General features: G+C 45.8%; 1 protein-coding gene across 14 annotated transcripts in view; it reads left to right on the forward strand.

Annotated features, from left to right (window-relative positions):
- The window catches only part of AFAP1 (actin filament associated protein 1), a 179476-nt gene that overhangs the window by 135216 nt on the left and 24785 nt on the right, over window positions 1-19475 (forward strand). For all 14 annotated transcript variants that reach the window (XM_063723774.1, XM_054553673.2, XM_054553676.2 and 11 more), the window contains 3 exons: window positions 1720-1931; window positions 8350-8495; window positions 16421-16538. In XM_063723774.1, coding sequence (XP_063579844.1) covers window positions 1720-1931; window positions 8350-8495; window positions 16421-16538 — 476 coding nt within the window. The remainder of the gene's footprint in view (window positions 1-1719; window positions 1932-8349; window positions 8496-16420; window positions 16539-19475) is intronic.

Here is a 19475-nt window from a genome sequence, read left to right on the forward strand (position 1 = left end):
CTTCACCTCCCTGCAGCCCTCCTAAGTGTCTGAAGTACAAGGAGCTTGGGTCGAGTGTAGTTTGCTCTCTGAACACAAGAGGGCGGCCACGGCACAGGCCTTGGAGCTTCAGCCTGGCTCCTCCTCCTTTCTCTGTCACTCCTTAAGGACAGCAGCCCACACCCCAGATGAAAGTTTTAGTTCCGGAAGAAGCAGTGTGCATTTCTCTTCAGTGTGTGTTGGTAGAAAAGTCTAAATGAAAATTTAGACCTTATAAGTACTTAGCTAGTAAGCCACTGAGCCAATATTTATAAGTAATAAAGCATCATTCTGGGTCCTGAACATACCTCTCTCTTTTTTTTTTGTCTTTATAGCATTTATCCATTGCTAATAAGGTGTGTAAGACTGAGAACATAAAAGCAGTAAGAAACATCCTCCAAAATCCTTTTGGAAAGGCATTTTAATTGATTAGTGTTTTTTGTTTTTTTTTTTTTTTTTTTAGTGATAGGGTCTCACTGTGTTGCCCAGGCCGATCTTGAACTCCTAGAGTCAGGTGACCTTCCCACCCTGGCCTCCCAAGTAGTTGGGACTACTGTTGGCTGGAAAAGGACCTTTTGAAAAATCTGAATTGGAAAGGATGTATTTTGTTTGTTTCTTAACGTTTTTGAGGAAGGGGTATGTGTGTGTGTGCATGTGTGAATTGAAGGAGTAGCTGAACTTCAGTTAGGAATCTGGTACTTCCTTTTCTCCCACTATCAACATTTTCTATGCTATTTAACTCGCTTTCTAAATCTTAAAGGAAGGGGGCAGTAATTTACTAGCATTATGGTGTAGTTGGAAGGTACAGCCACCCTAATATCTATTTTTTCATGCCTTGTTATCTCTAGAAGAATGCATTTGATGTTTGTAAAACATAAAAGTGAAAAGTGTCCATTTCCTGTATTTGAGGAGGTTTTTCTTTTTGAAATGAGGATAATAATTTCTCCTGTCATTCTGCCTCTCCTGTATCTGTGATATACTGAAGATGTGCCGCCCCCGAGACACGGGTCACAGACTTCCACGTACGTTCAGACTTTACAGTTGAGACTTCCTCTGGGCAGCTTCACCAGTCACTTTGCAGTTTGAGGAGCAGAAAGGTGGCAGGTGCGTCCTCAGCCTCAGGTGGGAACCTGCACTCAGGGCCTCTGCCATCTGCGGGCTACCTCCAGCGCTGGGGATCTTAGTGCCTCCCAGGGCCTCCTATTTCTTGGAAAGTTTTCATTTTTAGATATTTTTGTTTCTTCCTGTTAAGCCAAAATCTGCCTGCCTGTGACTCTTACCCTACTTGTATCATTTGCAGCTGCTCAAAATAAATGAAATCCTTTTCCAGTTTGAAAGCAGCTGTTGTGCCCCCATCCTGGCCATCCGAAATCCGACGGCTTGCTAACTCCTCACGTGCTTTAGGTGAATTCCGTAGTCCCACATCCACACCAGGCATCTGGTAACTGGTTCTTTGCACATGTTAAATGAGGGGCTTCCAGATACGGCCTGTGTGTTGTCATGAAAAGCCCCCAAAACTTGTGATGCTGTAGCCACAGCTCTCCTAGTTTATGTGAATTTGCATTTAAAGCTTGATCGATCGTGTGAGGGATTTGTTTTATCCACACTCCCATCCCTGGGCCTCCTCAGTGCGACTCTAGACGTCTTCACCGCGCCTGGTCTTGTCCGAGGCGGCTGACCTGTGACCTTGTGTCCCCGCAGGCTATCTGAACGTGCTGTCCAACAGCCGCTGGCGGGAGCGCTGGTGCCGAGTGAAAGATAACAAGCTCATTTTCCACAAGGACAGGACCGACCTGAAGACCCATATTGTGTCTATTCCGCTCCGTGGCTGCGAGGTGATCCCGGGTTTGGATTCTAAACATCCTCTGACGTTCCGGCTGCTGCGCAATGGCCAGGAGGTTGCAGTATTGGAGGTAGGGTATTTCCCAGGGGCTGTACTCCACAGAGGGACACACATGGTGATTTTCCTTTCAAAAGGCGAATGGTGACTCCTCTATCAAAATTCCTCCCATCTTGCTGACAGCAGCTCTTTTGGGCCCACCCCCTTTTCTCTCACTGGCCAGTCCATGAGTCTTTGCTTTACTTCTTGTCTCAGTTTTTTTTCTGGGAGATATGACAATGGCAATGACAGCACCCCAGCACCACTTTCTACCCATTTGTACACATCAGATTGACTTGCCTCCTTGTCTGAGTTCCTCTTTATGCCTGTTTGCAGGGAAATTAAATACACAATCCCATAGAGTACATTGCTTTTCTAAAGCACCTGGAAAATAACTTGTTTTAAAATTTCCAGGAAAGCTCTTTCCCCCAGGAGCTCTTTGAAATGGTGGTAAATGTTTCCTTTGGAATGTTCTTGACTTCTTTACAGATGGAAGACTTTTTGGGGCCATCTGAATGCCTTATGGACGGCGGCCAGTGAGCCATATGACACAGACACTGAAAGAGCGCCTTTGCTGTTTCGGAGCCCTGGGCTTGGTGCACGCTTTGTTATTCATTTGGCTGCTTCACTAGAATTTCTTACTCCTGAAAGCAGAAAAGACAGTTAAAACTCATAGCTACATACTCAAAACTTTCATTATTGAAAGTTTTTAATTTTTCATCATAGAAAACATTCTGTTGATGTTTTCTACCCAGTTTTAGACCTTTTTTTCCCTGTGATTTTTCCCTTTATTTCTCAGTCTTTCCCCCCACTTAGTGTTACTATGACCAAGATGCAAAGATACACACACATAGATAGATCCGTGCATTCACACGCCAGATGGTCGCATTCATGTCATGCACCTTATGCTGTAGAATCGATAGAAACCAGTTCATGTGAGGTGTGGTGGGTGGCTGGTGTGTGGCAGAAACTCACCTGGTGTGGAGCCTGCTCTAAATGCCTGCACAGTGACGCTCATCGGCAGAGGAGAGAGTGCCTGGGGCTGCGATCTAAACCACGGCTGCCCATCAGGCAGTCTTTCTGAAGATCTTGAATTTCACACATAGGAGTTCATTGCAGGGACTATTTTCACAGAGGCTGCTTTTTTTTGGTGGGGTTGAAAAATAGATGAACACTCTTTTTTTCCTGCAGGGCTCAGGAGGTAAGGGAAGGTCAGAAGCACGCACTGTTGCCCCCGTGGCTGGTTTTGCAGCAGTGTGATCTAACAGAGAGGGCTGGGCTCAGATGGGCTTGGGACAGCTGGGCTCCAGTCTCAGCTCTGTGCAGACCCTGCCCACGGCCAAAGCTTTTGTTCTCTCTCGGCTTCTTTACCCACCGTAAAACACGAATGTTGAGCTAGAGTCAGTGTACCTTGTAAACATTTATGTGGGCTGAAAACTGTAGGGTGGATGGCGGTGGAAAAAAGCTGAAAACTTAAATGAATAAACTGTACTCTTGATGTAACAATGCAGGTCTCCCATGAGAGCTCTGACAGCAGATCTGAGAAGGGTTGCAAGGAAAAGGAGGCATGAATTGGCACAGGTTAGATACAGGAATGAAGAGGGAGACGCTGGGCGAGTGCCCAGAGAAGCTTGGGGTGGGGTGGGGGTGGGTGGAAGTTGAGAGCTGTTTGGTGAAGAAGTCACCTGCCCTGCCATTGCTAGGGGCACAGTAGCTGTGTGCCCCGAGTCCTGGAGAGAAAGCGGTAGCATTTCATACCTTCACAAACGCTTGGACCACTGAGGAAGGTGCTTATTCATTGAGAGAGCTGAAGTGAGTAGACTCAGTTTCCTGAATGACACGACAGCAAGAATTGGAAGTTTACCCAGTATCACTTCATGTACGACACTATTTTTACAGCTGAAAAGTGACTTCACTTACAAGTGACACATTAAACATCTACAGCCTTCCAATGTAAGCAAGAAGCTTGACCTCATCAGTGGCAAAATGCTGTGAGCCAGCCAATAGAGTTGTAATGTTGTGAGCCAGCCAATAGAGTTGTGATGCCGTGAGCCAGCCAATAGAGTTGCGATGCTGTGAGCCAGCCAATAGAGTTGCGATGCCGTGAGCCAGCCAATAGAGTTGCGATGCTGTGAGCCAGCCAATAGAGTTGCGATGCCGTGAGCCAGCCAATAAGGTTGCAATGCCATGAGCCAGCCAATAGAGTTGCAGTGCCGTGAGCCAGCCAATAGAGTTGCAATCTATACTTTTTCCAAGATCCTTTTAACTTTTGTTTTGAGATAATTTCAGAGTTACTGAAAAGTTGCAAGGATAGCACAAAGGATGCCTGTGCGCCCTTCACTCATATCCGCCAAAGACCAACATTCCCCATGCTTGCTGTCTCTTGCACAGCCCTGCGTGTGCACTCTACCCTCAGCCCGCCCGTTTCTCTCTCTCTCTGTCTGTATGTCTTTGTGTAGGAATTTTTTCAGAACCTTTTGCAGGTGAGTTGTGCTTTTATCCCTAAATACTTTGATGTATATTTGCTGAAAACACCTTACCAGAACCACAGTGTAATATGATCCCAGTCAGGAAACTACCATGCATACAGCATGCTTGTCTGAGTCCTAGATCTTCGTCAGGTTTTCCTAGTTATTCCTATCGTGTCCTTCATGAGCAGAAGGAAACCCTAGCCCGTGTGTTGTAGTCCCCTGCCGCGTCTCTTTAGCCTGCTCCGTCTGGCTTGACAACATTGACACTTGTTAAGGAGACTGCTCTTCTGTAGAAGGCTCCCCGGTTTGGGCGCGTCTGCTGTTGCCTTTCCTTGGGATCCAGCAGAGAATTATAGCGGGAGCCCATGGAGGTGGCAGCCTGTTTTATGCTGCGTTACATCAGGAGGCCCACAGTGTCTGTGTGTCTCACTGCTCGTGATACTAATTTTGATCCCTTGGGTAAGGTTTCCCCACTGTAAATTGACTGCATTTTTTCCCCCTCTCTCTAATAAGTCTCATGTGGGAAGATGCTTTGAAACTATGTAACTATCCTATTATTACTCATAATTTCACCCTCTAGTTCCAGCATCCATTAATGACTCTTGCCTGAAACAATCATAATGACAGTTGCTAAATGGTGACGTTCTAATTCCGTTATTCCTTCTACATTTATTAGCTAGCATCTACTGCGAGACCATTTTCCTTTACTCCTATTTATTTGTTTATATATGTATGTATATTAGTGGGAATTCATAGATTATTATTATTATTTTTGAGACAAGTTCTCACTCTGTCATCCAGGCTGGAGTGCAGTGGCGCAATCTCGGCTTACTGTAACATCCATCTCCCAGGTTCAAGCAATTCTCTTGCCTCAGCCTCCCGAGTAGCTGGGATTACAGATGTGCCACCAGGCCCGGCTAATTTTTGTATTTTTTTTTAGTAGAGATGGGGTTTCACCATGTTAGCCAGGCTGGTCTCAAGCTCCTGACTTCAAGCGAACTGCCCACCTTGGCCTCCCAAAGTGTTGAGATTACAGGCATGAGCCACCGCGCCCAGCCCATAGATTTTTTTTTTTTTTTTGAGACAAGTCTCGCTTTGTCGCCCAGGCTGGAGTGCAGTGGCGCGATTTCGGCTCACTGCAAGCTCCGCCTCCCGGGTTCACGCCATTTTCCTGCCTCAGCCTCCCGAGTAGCTGGGATTACAGGTGCCTGCCACCATGCCCGGCTAATTTTTTTGTATTTTTTAGTAGAGATGTGGTTTCACCGCGTTAGCCAGGATGGTCTGGATCTCCTGACCTCATGATCCATCCGCCTTGGCCTCCCAAAGTGCTGGGATTACAGGCGTGAGCCACTGCACCTGGCCCAGCCCATGGATTTTTAATCAGTGATTATATCCTTTACTGTCGTGACTTATTTTGGTCAAACTATCACAGATTTGGTCAGCAGGAGGCCCTCGGAGCTGGCTGTTTGTCCTTTGCCATGTCCCTGTAATAAAGAGACTACAGTCCATCATGCTTGGAGCACTTTCCTTACTTTATGGCACAAGGAGATGCTTTTCCCTGCTCCAGACCTGGAGTCAGCCTTTCCTCCAAAGCATGTTATTCCTTTTAGTGGAGAATGGCGGAGAATTGAGAAGCCAGGATCTGGGGGCCAGATGTGCTCACTTCTGCCGGCGGGCCAGAGCTCCTGGGTCTTTTCAGTAGACAAACGCTAGAAACAGATGTGTGGATGTGGATGTGGATACATACACACACATTCACACATTTATATGTTATACATACGACAGATACTTACAAGTGTATATATACACGTACATGCATACATACATACATGCACCCACACACGTCTCTATGTCTATACCTATCTATGTATTAAAAGCTGTGAGAACTAATACCTCCAACACCACAATATTATTTTCTAAAAGCCTCTGAGGAAATTTCATGCAATGAACTATGAAGAATACAATTGGTAAACTCTAATGTAATAATATCAATTACATCTTAGATATTAATTGTATTAAAACATTTTAAAAATGCTTTGATGAAATGGTTATAATGACATAGGTATAGATTAATCATGGATACATTCTCAATATAGATTTTGTTTGCTGGGCGGTGGCTCACACCTATAATCCCAGCACTTTGGGAGGCAGGTGGATCACGAGGTCAGGAGATTGAGACCATCCTGGCTAACACGGTGAAACCCCATCTCTACTAAAAATACAAAAAATTACCCGGGCGTGGTGGTGGGCGCCTGTAGTCCCAGCTACTCAGGAGGCTGAGGCAGGAGAATGGCGTGAACCCGGGAGGCGGAGCTTGTGGTGAGCCGAGATCACACCACTGCACTCCAGCCTGGGTGACAGAGCGAGACTGTCTCAAAAAAAAAAAAAAAAAAGATTTTGTTTTAGGAAGGACATAAGACCTGTGAAGAGAACACATTTGTGATTTTTGTGTTTTAATCCAGGTATTCAAATCAGTTCATTTTAATTTGGCAAACATTGATTCTGTTTTTGTTCTCTGTAAGGTACTTAATGGGAATTCCTTCCCTTTGCCCTCATAGCCTCATTGTGTATGGTTAGTAATGATTTGTTACATGGACAATATCAGTAGCCAGTTTCTCAACATAAAAAATAGCTGCTGCTTTGTTAACATCCCTCCCTTTAGAGAGGCCTTTATACGTAGCATGGAATATTTACAATTACTTATATTTTGATCGGTGTTAAACTTGTCAAGGTTATAATTATAAAACCCAATTTTCTTTAAGCTCAACTTGGAGATCTTTATTTAAATTAGTAATTTTTATAAGCAATAAAATTTTTTTCTTCAACATTGTTAACTCATAAATTTGATAGCTTAATTTCTCCTAAACTTTAACCATTATTTACATATTTAATTAATCAAAATTTTTAAAGATTTCAAATACCATTAAAAATGTAACTGATTTTCTAAATCACTTTAAAACAATGGCTTAAAGCTGGGCATGGTGGCTCACAACTGTAATCCTAGCACTTAGGGAGGCTGAGGTAGGAGAATCGCTTGAGCCCGGGAGTTCGAGACCAGCCTGGGCAAGATGGTGAGACCCTGTCTCTACAAATAAAAAATAAAAAAATTAGCTGGGCTTGGTGGTGTGCACCTGTAGTCCCAGCTGCTTGGGAGGCTGAGGCAGGAGGATTGCTTGAGCCCAGGAGTTGGAGGCTGCAGTGAGCTGTGATCACACCACTGCACTCCAGCCTGGGTGACAGAGCGAGACCCTGTCTCAAAAACAATAAAAATAAAAATAAAAGGATGGCTTAAATATTGAACGAGCATAATCTTAAAGACATATTTCAGACTTGCAAATTAAGCAGACCAAATTGAGGAGATAGCAAACATCTTAAAAAATGGTGTGCCTAAAGTAGCCCAGTGATTACAGAGCGTCATTTCCCCTGTGGAAACACAATTGATATCAAAGGAAATTACTTTTTTATATCATCTAATCAAGAAACTAAATGACCATTTCAGGCCCATGTAGGGGGGCTCACCCAGGGCTCCTGGTATAAAAAAGTTTGCGACCAGTAAAGGGCCTGGAGCTTGGTGGCGCTTCCCAAGTCAGGCACCAGCAGCTGGGACGTGCTCCTTCTCGTGGTCAGGTGGTGTTGCCAAAGGCTTCTCAGCAACTTCCTTCAGCGGGGATGCAATTAATCCCATTAATTTTCCTGTCTTACACCCTAGTGCCTTTCCCCACAATAATGGGAAGGCATTCTAGGACCTCAGAGTTTCATTCACCTTTGGTGTAATCGGGATGATGCTTCCTAAATTAAGTCCTGCTGTGAACGTGACGTTAATCCCATCGCTCAGCCAATGGCTGCGTCTTCCTTCTCGTTTCTTCTTAGGGACATCATGTTTCATCGCCTTTCCTATTATGTGGTCTCTTTATTGACACATTTACGAAAATGTAAGAATCTTTAGTTAAATACCACCTACCTTTTTTCCCATTTCAACAGGCATCTTCTTCTGAAGATATGGGCAGGTGGATTGGGATTTTACTCGCAGAGACGGGATCATCCACAGACCCGGAGGCTCTGCACTATGACTACATCGATGTGGAGATGTCTGCAAGTGTCATTCAGACAGCCAAACAGACCTTCTGGTAAGACCCACTGCCATGTGAAATGGCACCACAGTTCAGTAACTATCTTTTCCCTGACTTAGCTTAACTTAGTTTTTGTGTGAGGATATAGCCTCAGAAGAAAAACTAAAGACTTTCCTTTTTTGCATTATCTTATTCCAAATTTTGCAGAAATGTTTTCGTTGTGTCAACCCACTGGGTTTTCTATTTGAGCAGTGTGTGGCAAACTTGCATAAAGGACTAGATAGTAAATATTTTTGGTTTTGTGGGCCAGATGTTTCCTGTTAATAACCACTCAGCTCCCGCTGCAGCTGGACACCGTACATAAACGAACGGGTGTGTCTGTGTTCTAATAAAACTTTATTTGCGAAAACAGGCAGTGGCCTGAATTTGGCCCATAGTTTGCTGACCCCTGTATTAGAGGAACAGTTCTGCGAAGCAGAAATGATTCTACATATTGCTGTAATGAGGACTGAGTTCTCAAAGCTATCCATCAAGTACTTTGTAAATTTAAATTGTGATTTTTTTTTTAAAAAAATGCTTCAATCATGTATAAAAATGTCCTTTTGAACTGTGAATATTTCTTTAACATAATGGTGGCAGAATATTTGTAGCAGCAGTTCTTGGTATGGTCCACGGATCCCCTGTGGATTTTCCAGACCCGTTCTGGTAGTCTACAGCGTTAAATTATTTTCATAATATACTAAGACATTGTTTCCTTTTTCCACTGTTTGGACATTTGCATTAGTGATCACTGGCTGGCAGCTTCGCATCAATAGTCACCCTTCTCCGTGTTAATAATCATTGTCACTGCCAATGTAAATAGTCAAAGAATTTTACCATTTGTGATAGTAAAAGAAAATGCTGGTTTCACTTAAGATGTCCTTGAGGAAGCAGTAAAAATGATGACTTTTTCTATAAAGGATCAGATAGTAGATATTTGCATGAAGGCTCTGAAGCCCGTGTGTTTTTCTTGTTCTGCGTGGCGTGATGACAGGCCACAGAGAGCATGCAGGCATGTACAGTGACAGTGGTCCTGTTGAGGAACAACTCAGACAAGTGAGGTGCTCATAGAACTGGCTGCCTTGATTTTTTTTTTTTTCCATTTTTACTTTAAAAAGCAACTAACAGACAAACTGGTAATTTGCACATAGGCATTTGCAGATGTTTTCTTGAAAATGAGCTAGCTACACCCATCATCTCTAGGCAAACAGTTGGCAGTATTTGTTGCTTATGATACATTTAAGCTTTCCTCAGAAATTAGAATTCTGGAAAATTTGCATCTGCCGTGGTGAGCTTGCCAGCTACTCAGCACCCATAGACTCCTGCTGAGATCTGTAGTCATGTCAGTGAGCAGTTTTTTTTGATGTTGTATAATGAAGGGTGTCAACGTTTGAAAGATCGGCAGAAGTTATGCTTGGGAAAAGCTCTATTCCTAGTGCAAGATAAACGACTGGATTTTAATGTGAGTCGATTGATCTGCTTTCTGACTCCATGGCAGCTGGCGATAAGAGACCACCACTTGCTGCGTTTTGTTGTAGTCCCAGAGAAGCGTTGCTATAGCTCGGAAAAAAGCAATTAAAATGTGCCCCACTTGTCCGGCTTACATCTGTTTGAGGCTGGATTCTCTTCACATACTTCAACCAAAAGAGCGTTTTGTGACAGATTGAGGGCAGAAGCAGGTGTGAGAATCCAGCCACCTTCTGTTAAGCTGGACATTAGTTGGGTTTACAAACATGTGAACACTCTGCCACTTTCTGGTTTGTTATTGGCGTTGCTGGACATTAACTGGGTTTACAAACATGTGAACACTCTGCCACTTTCTGGTTTGTTATTGGCGTTGCTGGACATTAACTGGGTTTACAAACGTGAACACTCTGCCACGTTTTGGTTTGTTATTGAGGTTTTGTTGTTGTTGTTATTGTTTTTGATTAAGGGTCTTGCTCTGTTGCCCAGGCTGGAGTGCAGTGGCACAATTATGACTCATTGCAGCCTCGACCTCCTGGGCTCAAGGGATCCTCCCATCTCAGCCTCCCAAGCAGCTGGGACTACAGCCATGTGCCACCATGCCTGGCTGATTTTTTTTTTTTTTTCGGTAGAGACGGGGTCTTATTATGTTGCCCAGGCTGGTCTCAAACTCCTGGACTCTTAGGTTCAAGTGATCTTCCCGTCTTGGCCTCCCAAAGTGCTAGGATTCCAGGCATGACCCACGATGCCACTTTTAAGTGAATAACAATGAATGCAGTTCTCAGGTTTTAATTTCAAATCCAGCAGGTAGTAGGTAGGGCATCTTGGCTTGGGTCCTGCTGTGGTATTTACTAATTAGAACAATTTGGACAAGTCATTCATTACCTGTTAGTACCTCTGCTGCCTTCTGTAGAAAATAGAGAGGGTGGGTGAGATAATCTCTGAAACTTGCAGCTCCAGCATCTTTCACCCCTTGACTGCTGCGTATGTTTCTCTCATCCTTAGAGAGTCGGGACTGGGGTGAGGGAAGTGAATGAAAACAAAGCTGGTCATGAATTCCATCATCAGCAAGTGAGGAGAAACATACAGACAGCTGCTGGCAGACCCGCCAGTGCTGAGATTACACGACCTTTCAAGTGTGAAGAAGATGGGCTCAGATGCCTGTGCTGTTGTGTCGTGCCTGTTTAATATGAACATCACCATCTAGTTTTTCCACACAAGTGCTATTTATGGGGAATTGGAGCAGTCTTCCTTTGTGTCTTGAATGGTGAATAGACATTCATTTAATGCTTAGCTAGGACATTCTGGGGCTAAGAAATAGTTCTCAAAGTGAAGATAACTTGGCCCATTTTAGGACTCAAGCCACATGTTACGTACACCCAGCTAAGGTCAATAGCCTTGACAAGTGGAATTAGTCTTGCACAGATTGTCCATAAAATCCCCAGTAACACTGGAGATTTTCTATAGTGCAGACTGTTCTCGCCACTATCCTTTTGTGTGGAAATCAGGGTAGATGTAGTCTAGTACTTACCGGTCTGTTTATACTCATTATTGTTTAATTATATTCTTTCTAGTCAGCAAAATGTAGGTAAATTTTAATGATTCTCCTATTCTTTAAGTACTATGCAGTAAATAAAGCACATTTAAAGTGTTTTTAAAGAGATATAAGATCCATAAGTCTATTTTTGCAAAATCTGCCCAACTAGACAGAAATAAAAGTGGTTGTGGATGTTCACTATATTTATTTGGAAGATACTAAATTTCCATAAAAACCTATCCTACGTCCACATGTAATTGCAAGTATAATCAGCACACCGATAACCACATTTAAGAGAAACCCTGAATTAAAATCGTTGCCCTAGAATACAGCTTGGCTTTTACTTTATAAATGACTATTTTGGCTTTTGTTGCCATTGCTTTTGGTGTTTTAGACATGAAGTCCTTGCCCATGCCTGTGTCCTGAAAGGTAATGCCTAGGTTTTCTTCTAGGGTTTTTATGGTTTTAGGTCTAACATTTAAGTCTTTAATCCATTTTGAATTAATTTTTGTATAAGGTGTAAGGAAGGGATCCAGTTTCAGCTTTCTACATATGGCTAGCCAGTTTTCCCAGCACCGTTTATTAAATAGGGAATCCTTTCCCCATTGCTTGTTTTTTTCAGGTTTGTCAAAGATCAGATAGTTGTAGATAGGCGGCGTTATTTCTGAGGGCTCTGTTCTGTTCCGTTGATCTATATCTCTGTTTTGGTACCAGTACCACGCTGTTTTGGTTACTGTAGCCTTGTAGTATAGTTTGAAGTCAGGTAGCGTGATGCCTCCAGCTTTGTTCTTTTGGCTTAGGATTGACTTGGCAATGCGGGCTCTTTTTTGGTTCCATGTGAACTTTAAAGTAGTTTTTTCCAATTCTGTGAAGAAAGTCATTGGTAGCTTGATGGGGATGGCATTGAATCTATAAATTACCTTGGGAACATCACACTCTGGGGACTGTTGTGGGGTGGGGGGAGGGGGGAGGGATAGCATTAGGAGATACACCTAATGCTAAATGATGAGTTAATGGGTGCAGCACACCAGCATGGCACATGTATGCATATGTAACTAACCTGCACATTGTGCACATGTACCCTAAAACTTAAAGTATAATAATAATAAAATTAAAAAAAAAAGAAAATGTGGGTAAAACAGTAACATTATTATCCCACAGTTGTACTGTTATTGATGATCTAACTCAAAAAATAATAATAAATAAATAAATGACTAGAGTATTAATCTAAATCAGATGTGGCAAGGTCACATTTTTGAGAAAGGAATGTAGATCATAACACTAAAATATTTATTAAAAATACGCATGTAATGAATTTATGGCTGCAAGAATCTTTTCTACCTCGTTAAAGTCTTTATAGGAGCTGTCAGTTAGCAATAAAGCTTATTTTCAAGTTTTCTAGCCAAACACTCCTGTAACACTTAAGAGAGATGAGATGTGACAAGGAAACAGTGTTTAAAATATGGTTGCTTGCCAGTGTGATGAATATTCTAAGATTAAATGTTTTGCTTTTATATAAAGTGGCAGCCAGTTAATGAATCTTTTCAAGGTTCTTAGGAGAATTCTTTGTGCATTGTACATGACTGAGGAAGAGACGGCAGTAATATATTTTGAAAAGAGGAAAGTATAAGATAATAATGGAGATTCTCCCAGGAAAAGTGGGATATTTAGGAACTTTAATAGTGGTAAACAATCGAAACGTATTTTCCTGAAAACCTATTTACAATGAGATACATAGATTATACAACACAGGAAAATACTCCAGAGTTTTCCTGAAACTCTCTTCAAGTCACACTCAGCTGGGAGCCCCTCAGGAAGCAGTTGGGAGGATGAAGAGGATGGAAAGCAGGGGCTGGTGCGGAGTGTGGAGAGATTCACAGACGGGAGGCAGTTCTCTTGGCCTCCCTTTCCTTGGAGTCCCGGGAGGTTATTCTGAAATAGCTCCCCTTGACTCTCTCCTGGTTTTGGTGTGACAAGTGGCATGTGGCCTCTTACTTCATTTCCACTTCTATCTTTGGCTGCAAATCCTATTGTGGAAAGACACCAAGCACAAGACCGAGGCCTCCTGTTTAGTTGTGACCCCAGGCCCTGCCCTCTTGGGGACAGGGCAGAGTTGTCCTCACTGGGCCAGGTCCCTCTCTGTAGGGTGAAGGCTGACTAGCTGCTGGCTGAGGCCTCCTCCACCTAGGACATTCTGCGTGCCTGTGACTCCTAATCCCTGTGCTCCCAGGTCCTGCCAGGTGAGCCCGTCACAGGCATCCTGCAGTGGCTCTTCCCAGCACAGAAGCAGGAGTGGAGCCCCCCAGGGCCTCTGTTCTGACCCCATCCTTTGTCCCTGCTGCAGCAGGGCGAGTGCAGGGCATATGCTCGAAACTGAAGATGCAAGCCCGTGAGAGACGTGCCTGCCGCTGGAAGGAGAAAGACTCAAGGCAGTACGGCCCAGGGCACAGGGGAGGGGATGGTCCCTGTGGCCAGGCTTTATTCATTCCTCCATTTACTGCCTCTCACTGACAAAAAGTATACATAGCGCTGTCTCCCTAAAAGCCCTCCAATGAGGCATTTGATTAGAAAACGTTAAATATTTATTTTTTAAAAATCAAAATCTATTACTGTGGAACTCTTAAATGTTCAAGTTTTGCTGTGCCTTTCCTTCTTGTATGTTTTCTTCTTCATTTTATTTTCCTACATATACTTTTATGTATTTTAAGTTTAGCATATATTAATTTTTTATAAGCAAAGGAAAAAAGTTTATAATTGAAGAGTGTGTCCAGGCAGCAAGCCGTGCATGGCGTCCCTCCCCAGCAGGGGGCGCACGCGCGCTCTGTGCGGAGCCATTTCCGCGGCCCGCACTGCTGAAGCCCAGCCCGGAGCCCCAAGGCCGGTTCCTCCCGCTGCTCCCGAGGCTACGCTGCCAGACTTCTTACGAAAGAGGCGGGCTTCACTTGCCCCTGTGTTTCTCTCCCCGGTTTTCACTTAAGCTGTGTTTTCTTCATCTGGTGATCACAGAAGCGCAGGATCCTATGAAATACCCCCACTGGCAGGAAATGCTGTCGGGGTGGTCCCTTCTCTGGGATTTACATTGTTAGTCCTGACCCGTGGCTTCGGAACCCGGCCGAGCCTCTAGGCACCTGCCCCTGCGTGAGGACCCCTGTGTGTGCCCGTATGGTCCCTGGGCTCCTGAGGCCGACCCTCCAGTGGGCAGAGCAGGCAGGACGCAGATGCAGGGTGGTGGCCCTGGGCCCGGAGGGGAGGGAGGGGCTGCTGTGGGGCTGCGGGACGGGCCGCCTCCTGGGGGGCAGCACCCACGCGGAGACCCGGGTGCGAGGGGTGTCAGGAGAGGAGTTCGGCAGGCAGAGGGGCTGGGGGAGCCGCGAGAGCTAGGGGAGTGCTGGGGCACCCAGGAGACTGACCGAGCGCAGGAAGCCACAGCGCAGGGACGGAGCAGAAACCCAGTCCCTCGGAGCCCCGAGGCCCTGTGCAGCACCTTGCGACTTCAGAAGCCCCTGGGGGTGTTGGGCGGAGGCTGGCGTGGCCCGGCCTGCCCTCCTTAAAGGGGAGTGAGCCGTTCCCTCACCACAGGCTCCACACTGTTGGGCCTCACCTCTGGCCACTAAACGGGCAGGTCTTTCCCATGCCAAGCAATTCTCTAGGTTTCTGTGGGCACCGGCTGGCTGTCCTAATACATGAACTCAACCCTCAGTGGTCTTCCAGGAGGCAGCGTCAGGCTCCCCAAGTTAAGGGCCCAGTCCACAAAGCTGACTCCACTTCAGATGCCAGTCACAGGTCCAGGATGTCACCTGTGCGTCTAACCAATAGGTTGTAAGTTGGAGGTTCCCACGACCCCTCCCCTCCAGTTCGGTCATTGCTAGAACGCTCACACAGAACTCAAGAAGAGCTTGCTTACTGGATTACCAGTTTACTGTGAAAGGACACAGCTCAGAAGCAGTGAGGGAAGAGGTGCGCCGGGCAAAGCATGTGGGGCACAGCGCTCTCGTGCCCTCGCTGGGCGCACCACGCACCCGGCACCTCCGCATGCATACAGTCCAGAAGCTCCGGGAACCCCATCCTCTTGGGTTTTTATGGAAAGTTCTAGCCGTAATCACAGGGTTGGTTTCCCTGGCAACCAGCTCTCATCCTACTCTTCATGTAGGAAATTCCAAGAGTTTTAGGAGCTCTGACCAGAAACTTGGGACAAAGACCAAAATACATATTTATTATGCCACAATAGCACACCTTCTAAAGGATTTCTCGGGCCACTGTCAGCGGCTCTCAGAAGTTGAGGAAATTTCAGGGAAGAGGTGAAGAGGTGTGGGGTGGCAGTGGTGCTGATTGAGTATTAAGAACTCCATAAATACTTGTTGAATGAGTGTTCCAGAAAGCTTATAGAACAGGGGTCCACGAACTTTTTCCAAAAAAGACCAGACAGTAACTTTCAGCTTTGCAGGCCATGTTGTCCTTCTGGAAGTAACACACTTGTGAAAGAGGCATGTGTTCCAATAAAACTTTATTATGAACACAAGCTGTGAGAGGAGCTGGCCACTGTGAAAGACGGATGATAATCAAAACGCTTGGTATTTCTGAACACCTGTTATTTGCAGGCTTTGCTGCATGTACCTAGCGTTGGGGCCACTGTGAGAGACGGATGATAATCAAAACGCTTGGTATTTCTGAACACCTATTATTTGCAGGCTTTGCTGCATGTACCTGGCGTTGGTTATTGGCGATCTGTGCTGCAGTTCTGCAGATTATGTACCATCCTAATTTCATAGGACAGTCCCTCCAATGCATCATCTCATTTCCACCGAGATTCTGTCTAGTATTTCTTCTCTGCCCCTGTGACCTCTGACAGTCTTGGGCATAAAGTCAGAACTCATTAAAGACTTGACTGATTGGAGTAAAAGGTGGTCAGGTTATGGATTTTAACGCATTTCCTTTCTTTCAGTTTCATGAACAGGCGTGTTATATCTGCTAACCCATATCTAGGGGGCACCTCCAACGGCTATGCCCACCCCAGCGGGACAGCGCTTCATTACGACGATGTCCCGTGCATCAACGGCTCGGTGAGTGCCCTATTTTTGGAGTAATGGTTGGTTTTGTTAGAGGCCGAGGCTGTGAAAATGCTATGCTTCAGTTCCCCTGGTTTCAGGTCTGAATAAGGTCAGCTTTTTAATGCTCTGAGGCAAGGAGACTCCATCTCATCTCTGTTCTCCTGGTTTCTGATGTGCTGTTCCTCTGAATCTGCATTTGAACAAGTGGATAGTTTGAGACTAGTAGACAGTTTGTCATTTAATGTCACTGTCATTTTTCTGTTGGTATTGAGGTAGGGTCCCAATCTGTTGCCCAGGCTGGAGTGCAGTGGTGCAGTTATGACTCACTATAGCTCAACCTCCCCAGCCCAATCGATCCTCCCACTTCAGCCTCCCAAGTAGCTGGGACCATAGGTGCACACCACCACATCCCACTCATTTGTTTTATTTTTAGTAGAGATGGGATCTCCCTATATTGGCCAGGCCAGTCTTGAACTCCTGGGCTCAAGTGATCCTCCCACCTCAGACTTTCAAAATGCTGGGATTACAGATGTGAGCCACTACGCCTGGCCTAATGTCACTGTCACTAATTAAACGTGTCAGCCCACTAAAATATTGACTAAAGGAGAGCATGTTAGAGTAATACTTGGATAACTTGTTAAATCAAAACATAGCACAGTATAAGTTATCAATGAATAGTTACTTCCCAATGTGATTAAAATGCTGTGAAATCACCTCAGGAAGGAAATGATGACGTAGAGGAATGACCACATTACAGATTTGACAGCTTCCCTTGGGTGGATTTGGAGTAGCCAGGCTCCTGGCTCCCGGCACAGCGCTATCTGTATATCCGTCTATCCATCTATCCATGCAGGAGGTGTTCAGTCACAGCTTTCCCTGTTACGCTGGCCTCGGGGGTCTGTCTGGCCTTAGGAGTTCTGAAGTCTGTTCTCAGCGTGTTGTGTCGTATGTGTAATCAGCAGGCCTCATCAAGAGCTGGTTCTACGGTGTCTGCCTGTTACTCATGTCACAACCGCGTGTTGAGCATCCTGCCTGATCCAGGCACGGTGCCCGGCCCTGGGCGTTCAGAGATGAGGCCTTCACAGTTAGCAGATGAATGAAGGAGGCTTGTGAGAAACCAGTATGCCGTTTGTCTCCCAGTACTGGGAGGGTTTGAAATTGGCATCTATGTTAAGATAATTTTCAAAGGTAGACATAAAGTAAATTTATTGTTATGTTTTCCAGCCTTGGAAGGTATTTCAGACTTTTTTCTTACTGTTTTGCTTCTCCAGTCTTTTCCCTGATATTCTGATGAATGTCCTCAATCAGCTCTGGCATCGTAAATTCATAGCTGCCCCACAGCAGGAACCAAGAGACAACAGCCTCCTTGAGGGAAGAGAGGGGCTGAGGACCCCCAGTGCTCAGGAGCATAAACAAACTGAAAGCAGGTTCTCATGGCCGGGGTCAGAAGTGGGTGGCCCATCCCTCAGGAGCCACGAGGGACACAGTGTGTCCCTGGGGCTCGGTTGCCTTCCCATTGGCCGCCTCCTCCTTCTTGCTGCTCTGGACCTGCCTTGGGGTTCCTGTGGGGGAGGCCGCCCTTTCTGTGCGAGGCCCCCACCTGATTCTAAAGAGGGATCTTCTCATCACTTGATCTGCCCCCTTCCCTCGTCGGTCCTTTCTCCCTTGCCTTATTGGCTGGGTGTCTCCCAGTGGCCAGACTCTGTGCCAGGAGTTGAAGAAGAAATGGTGAAGCAATTGTCTTTGTCCTCAAAGGGCCTCTGAGTCTCGTGGGAGTGAGTGGACCTGGGAGGGAAACAGACATAGGAGCGGGGAGAGCTTCCTGGGCCCTGGGCAGGGCAGGGCCCGCTTGTAGGTCCCATGTTAGGACAGGGTGGCACAGGGCAAACAGAGCCACTTTAGGATCCCATCCTAGCTTCAGAGTCCATCCAGTAGAGCCCCACATCTTAGGCGGAGGGGTGTCAGGTCCAGTGAATCTCCTCCTTTCCCCCTCAGCCAATCCTCCCTGGGGTGTCTCTGAGTGCCCACAGTCACCGCAGCACTCCACCCCTGGGTAGGGGCTTGTGCGAGTTCTTCCTGCTTAAGATGGCACCACACCAGCCTGTGAAGCAGGCTCTCGGGCTAGTTCCTGCCCTAGATTCCAGCCCCTGCGCCCTTCTCGAGGTGGGACCCACTCTTCTGCCTCCATTTGCCCTGTGTCACCCCAGTGTCTCTTGACAGCACAGTCTTATCACTGGGTTTAGACTCCAGTTACCACACTCAGCTGCATCCTGAGAACCATCCACTTCTCTGAGCCTATGTCTAGCCCGTCTCATCCAAAGACCCTTTCACACGCCTTTTCCTCAAAGGTGTTTCTCCACATGCACGCCTTACACACGAACCTGTGACTGTGAGCCGGATGCTGTCGTCACCCTGTGGAACCACACACGTGATCGATCATCTGGCTCCACCCAGCCCGTTTTAGTCAGACTTTTATGACACTGTACAGGCCACCCCCAGAAGCAAGTGTTCTTTAGGCTATTCACAGCTTAATCTGTTGTAGAAACAAAGGTCTGCCATTCCGAAAGGGCTCTGCATGTAGGAATTGTTTGTGTGTGTGTATTGCTGGGCTGGAGATAGCCGCCTTTAGGACATAACATGCTGTACATGTTTGTGGCTTCCTTGCTTATTAGGCCTTCCTCTGCCCAGGCCCTTCCTGAAACTATTTTCTGTGTGTTCGGCTCTATTACCAGCTCATCTCTTTTTGGAGGGCCTCATTTCTAGATTTTTAAAAGTTCATATTTATAGCCAGGTGTGATGGCTCAGGCCTGTAATCCCAGCACTTTGGAAGGCAGAGGTGGGCAGATCACTTGAGGCCAGGAGTTCGAGATCAGCCTGGCCAACATGGTGAAACCCCGCCTGTACTAAAAATACAAAAATTAGCCGGGCATGGTGGTGGGCATCTGTAAT

Source organism: Pongo abelii, chromosome 3, assembly GCF_028885655.2.
Source record: "Pongo abelii isolate AG06213 chromosome 3, NHGRI_mPonAbe1-v2.0_pri, whole genome shotgun sequence".
NCBI classification, from domain to species: Eukaryota; Metazoa; Chordata; class Mammalia; order Primates; family Hominidae; genus Pongo; species Pongo abelii.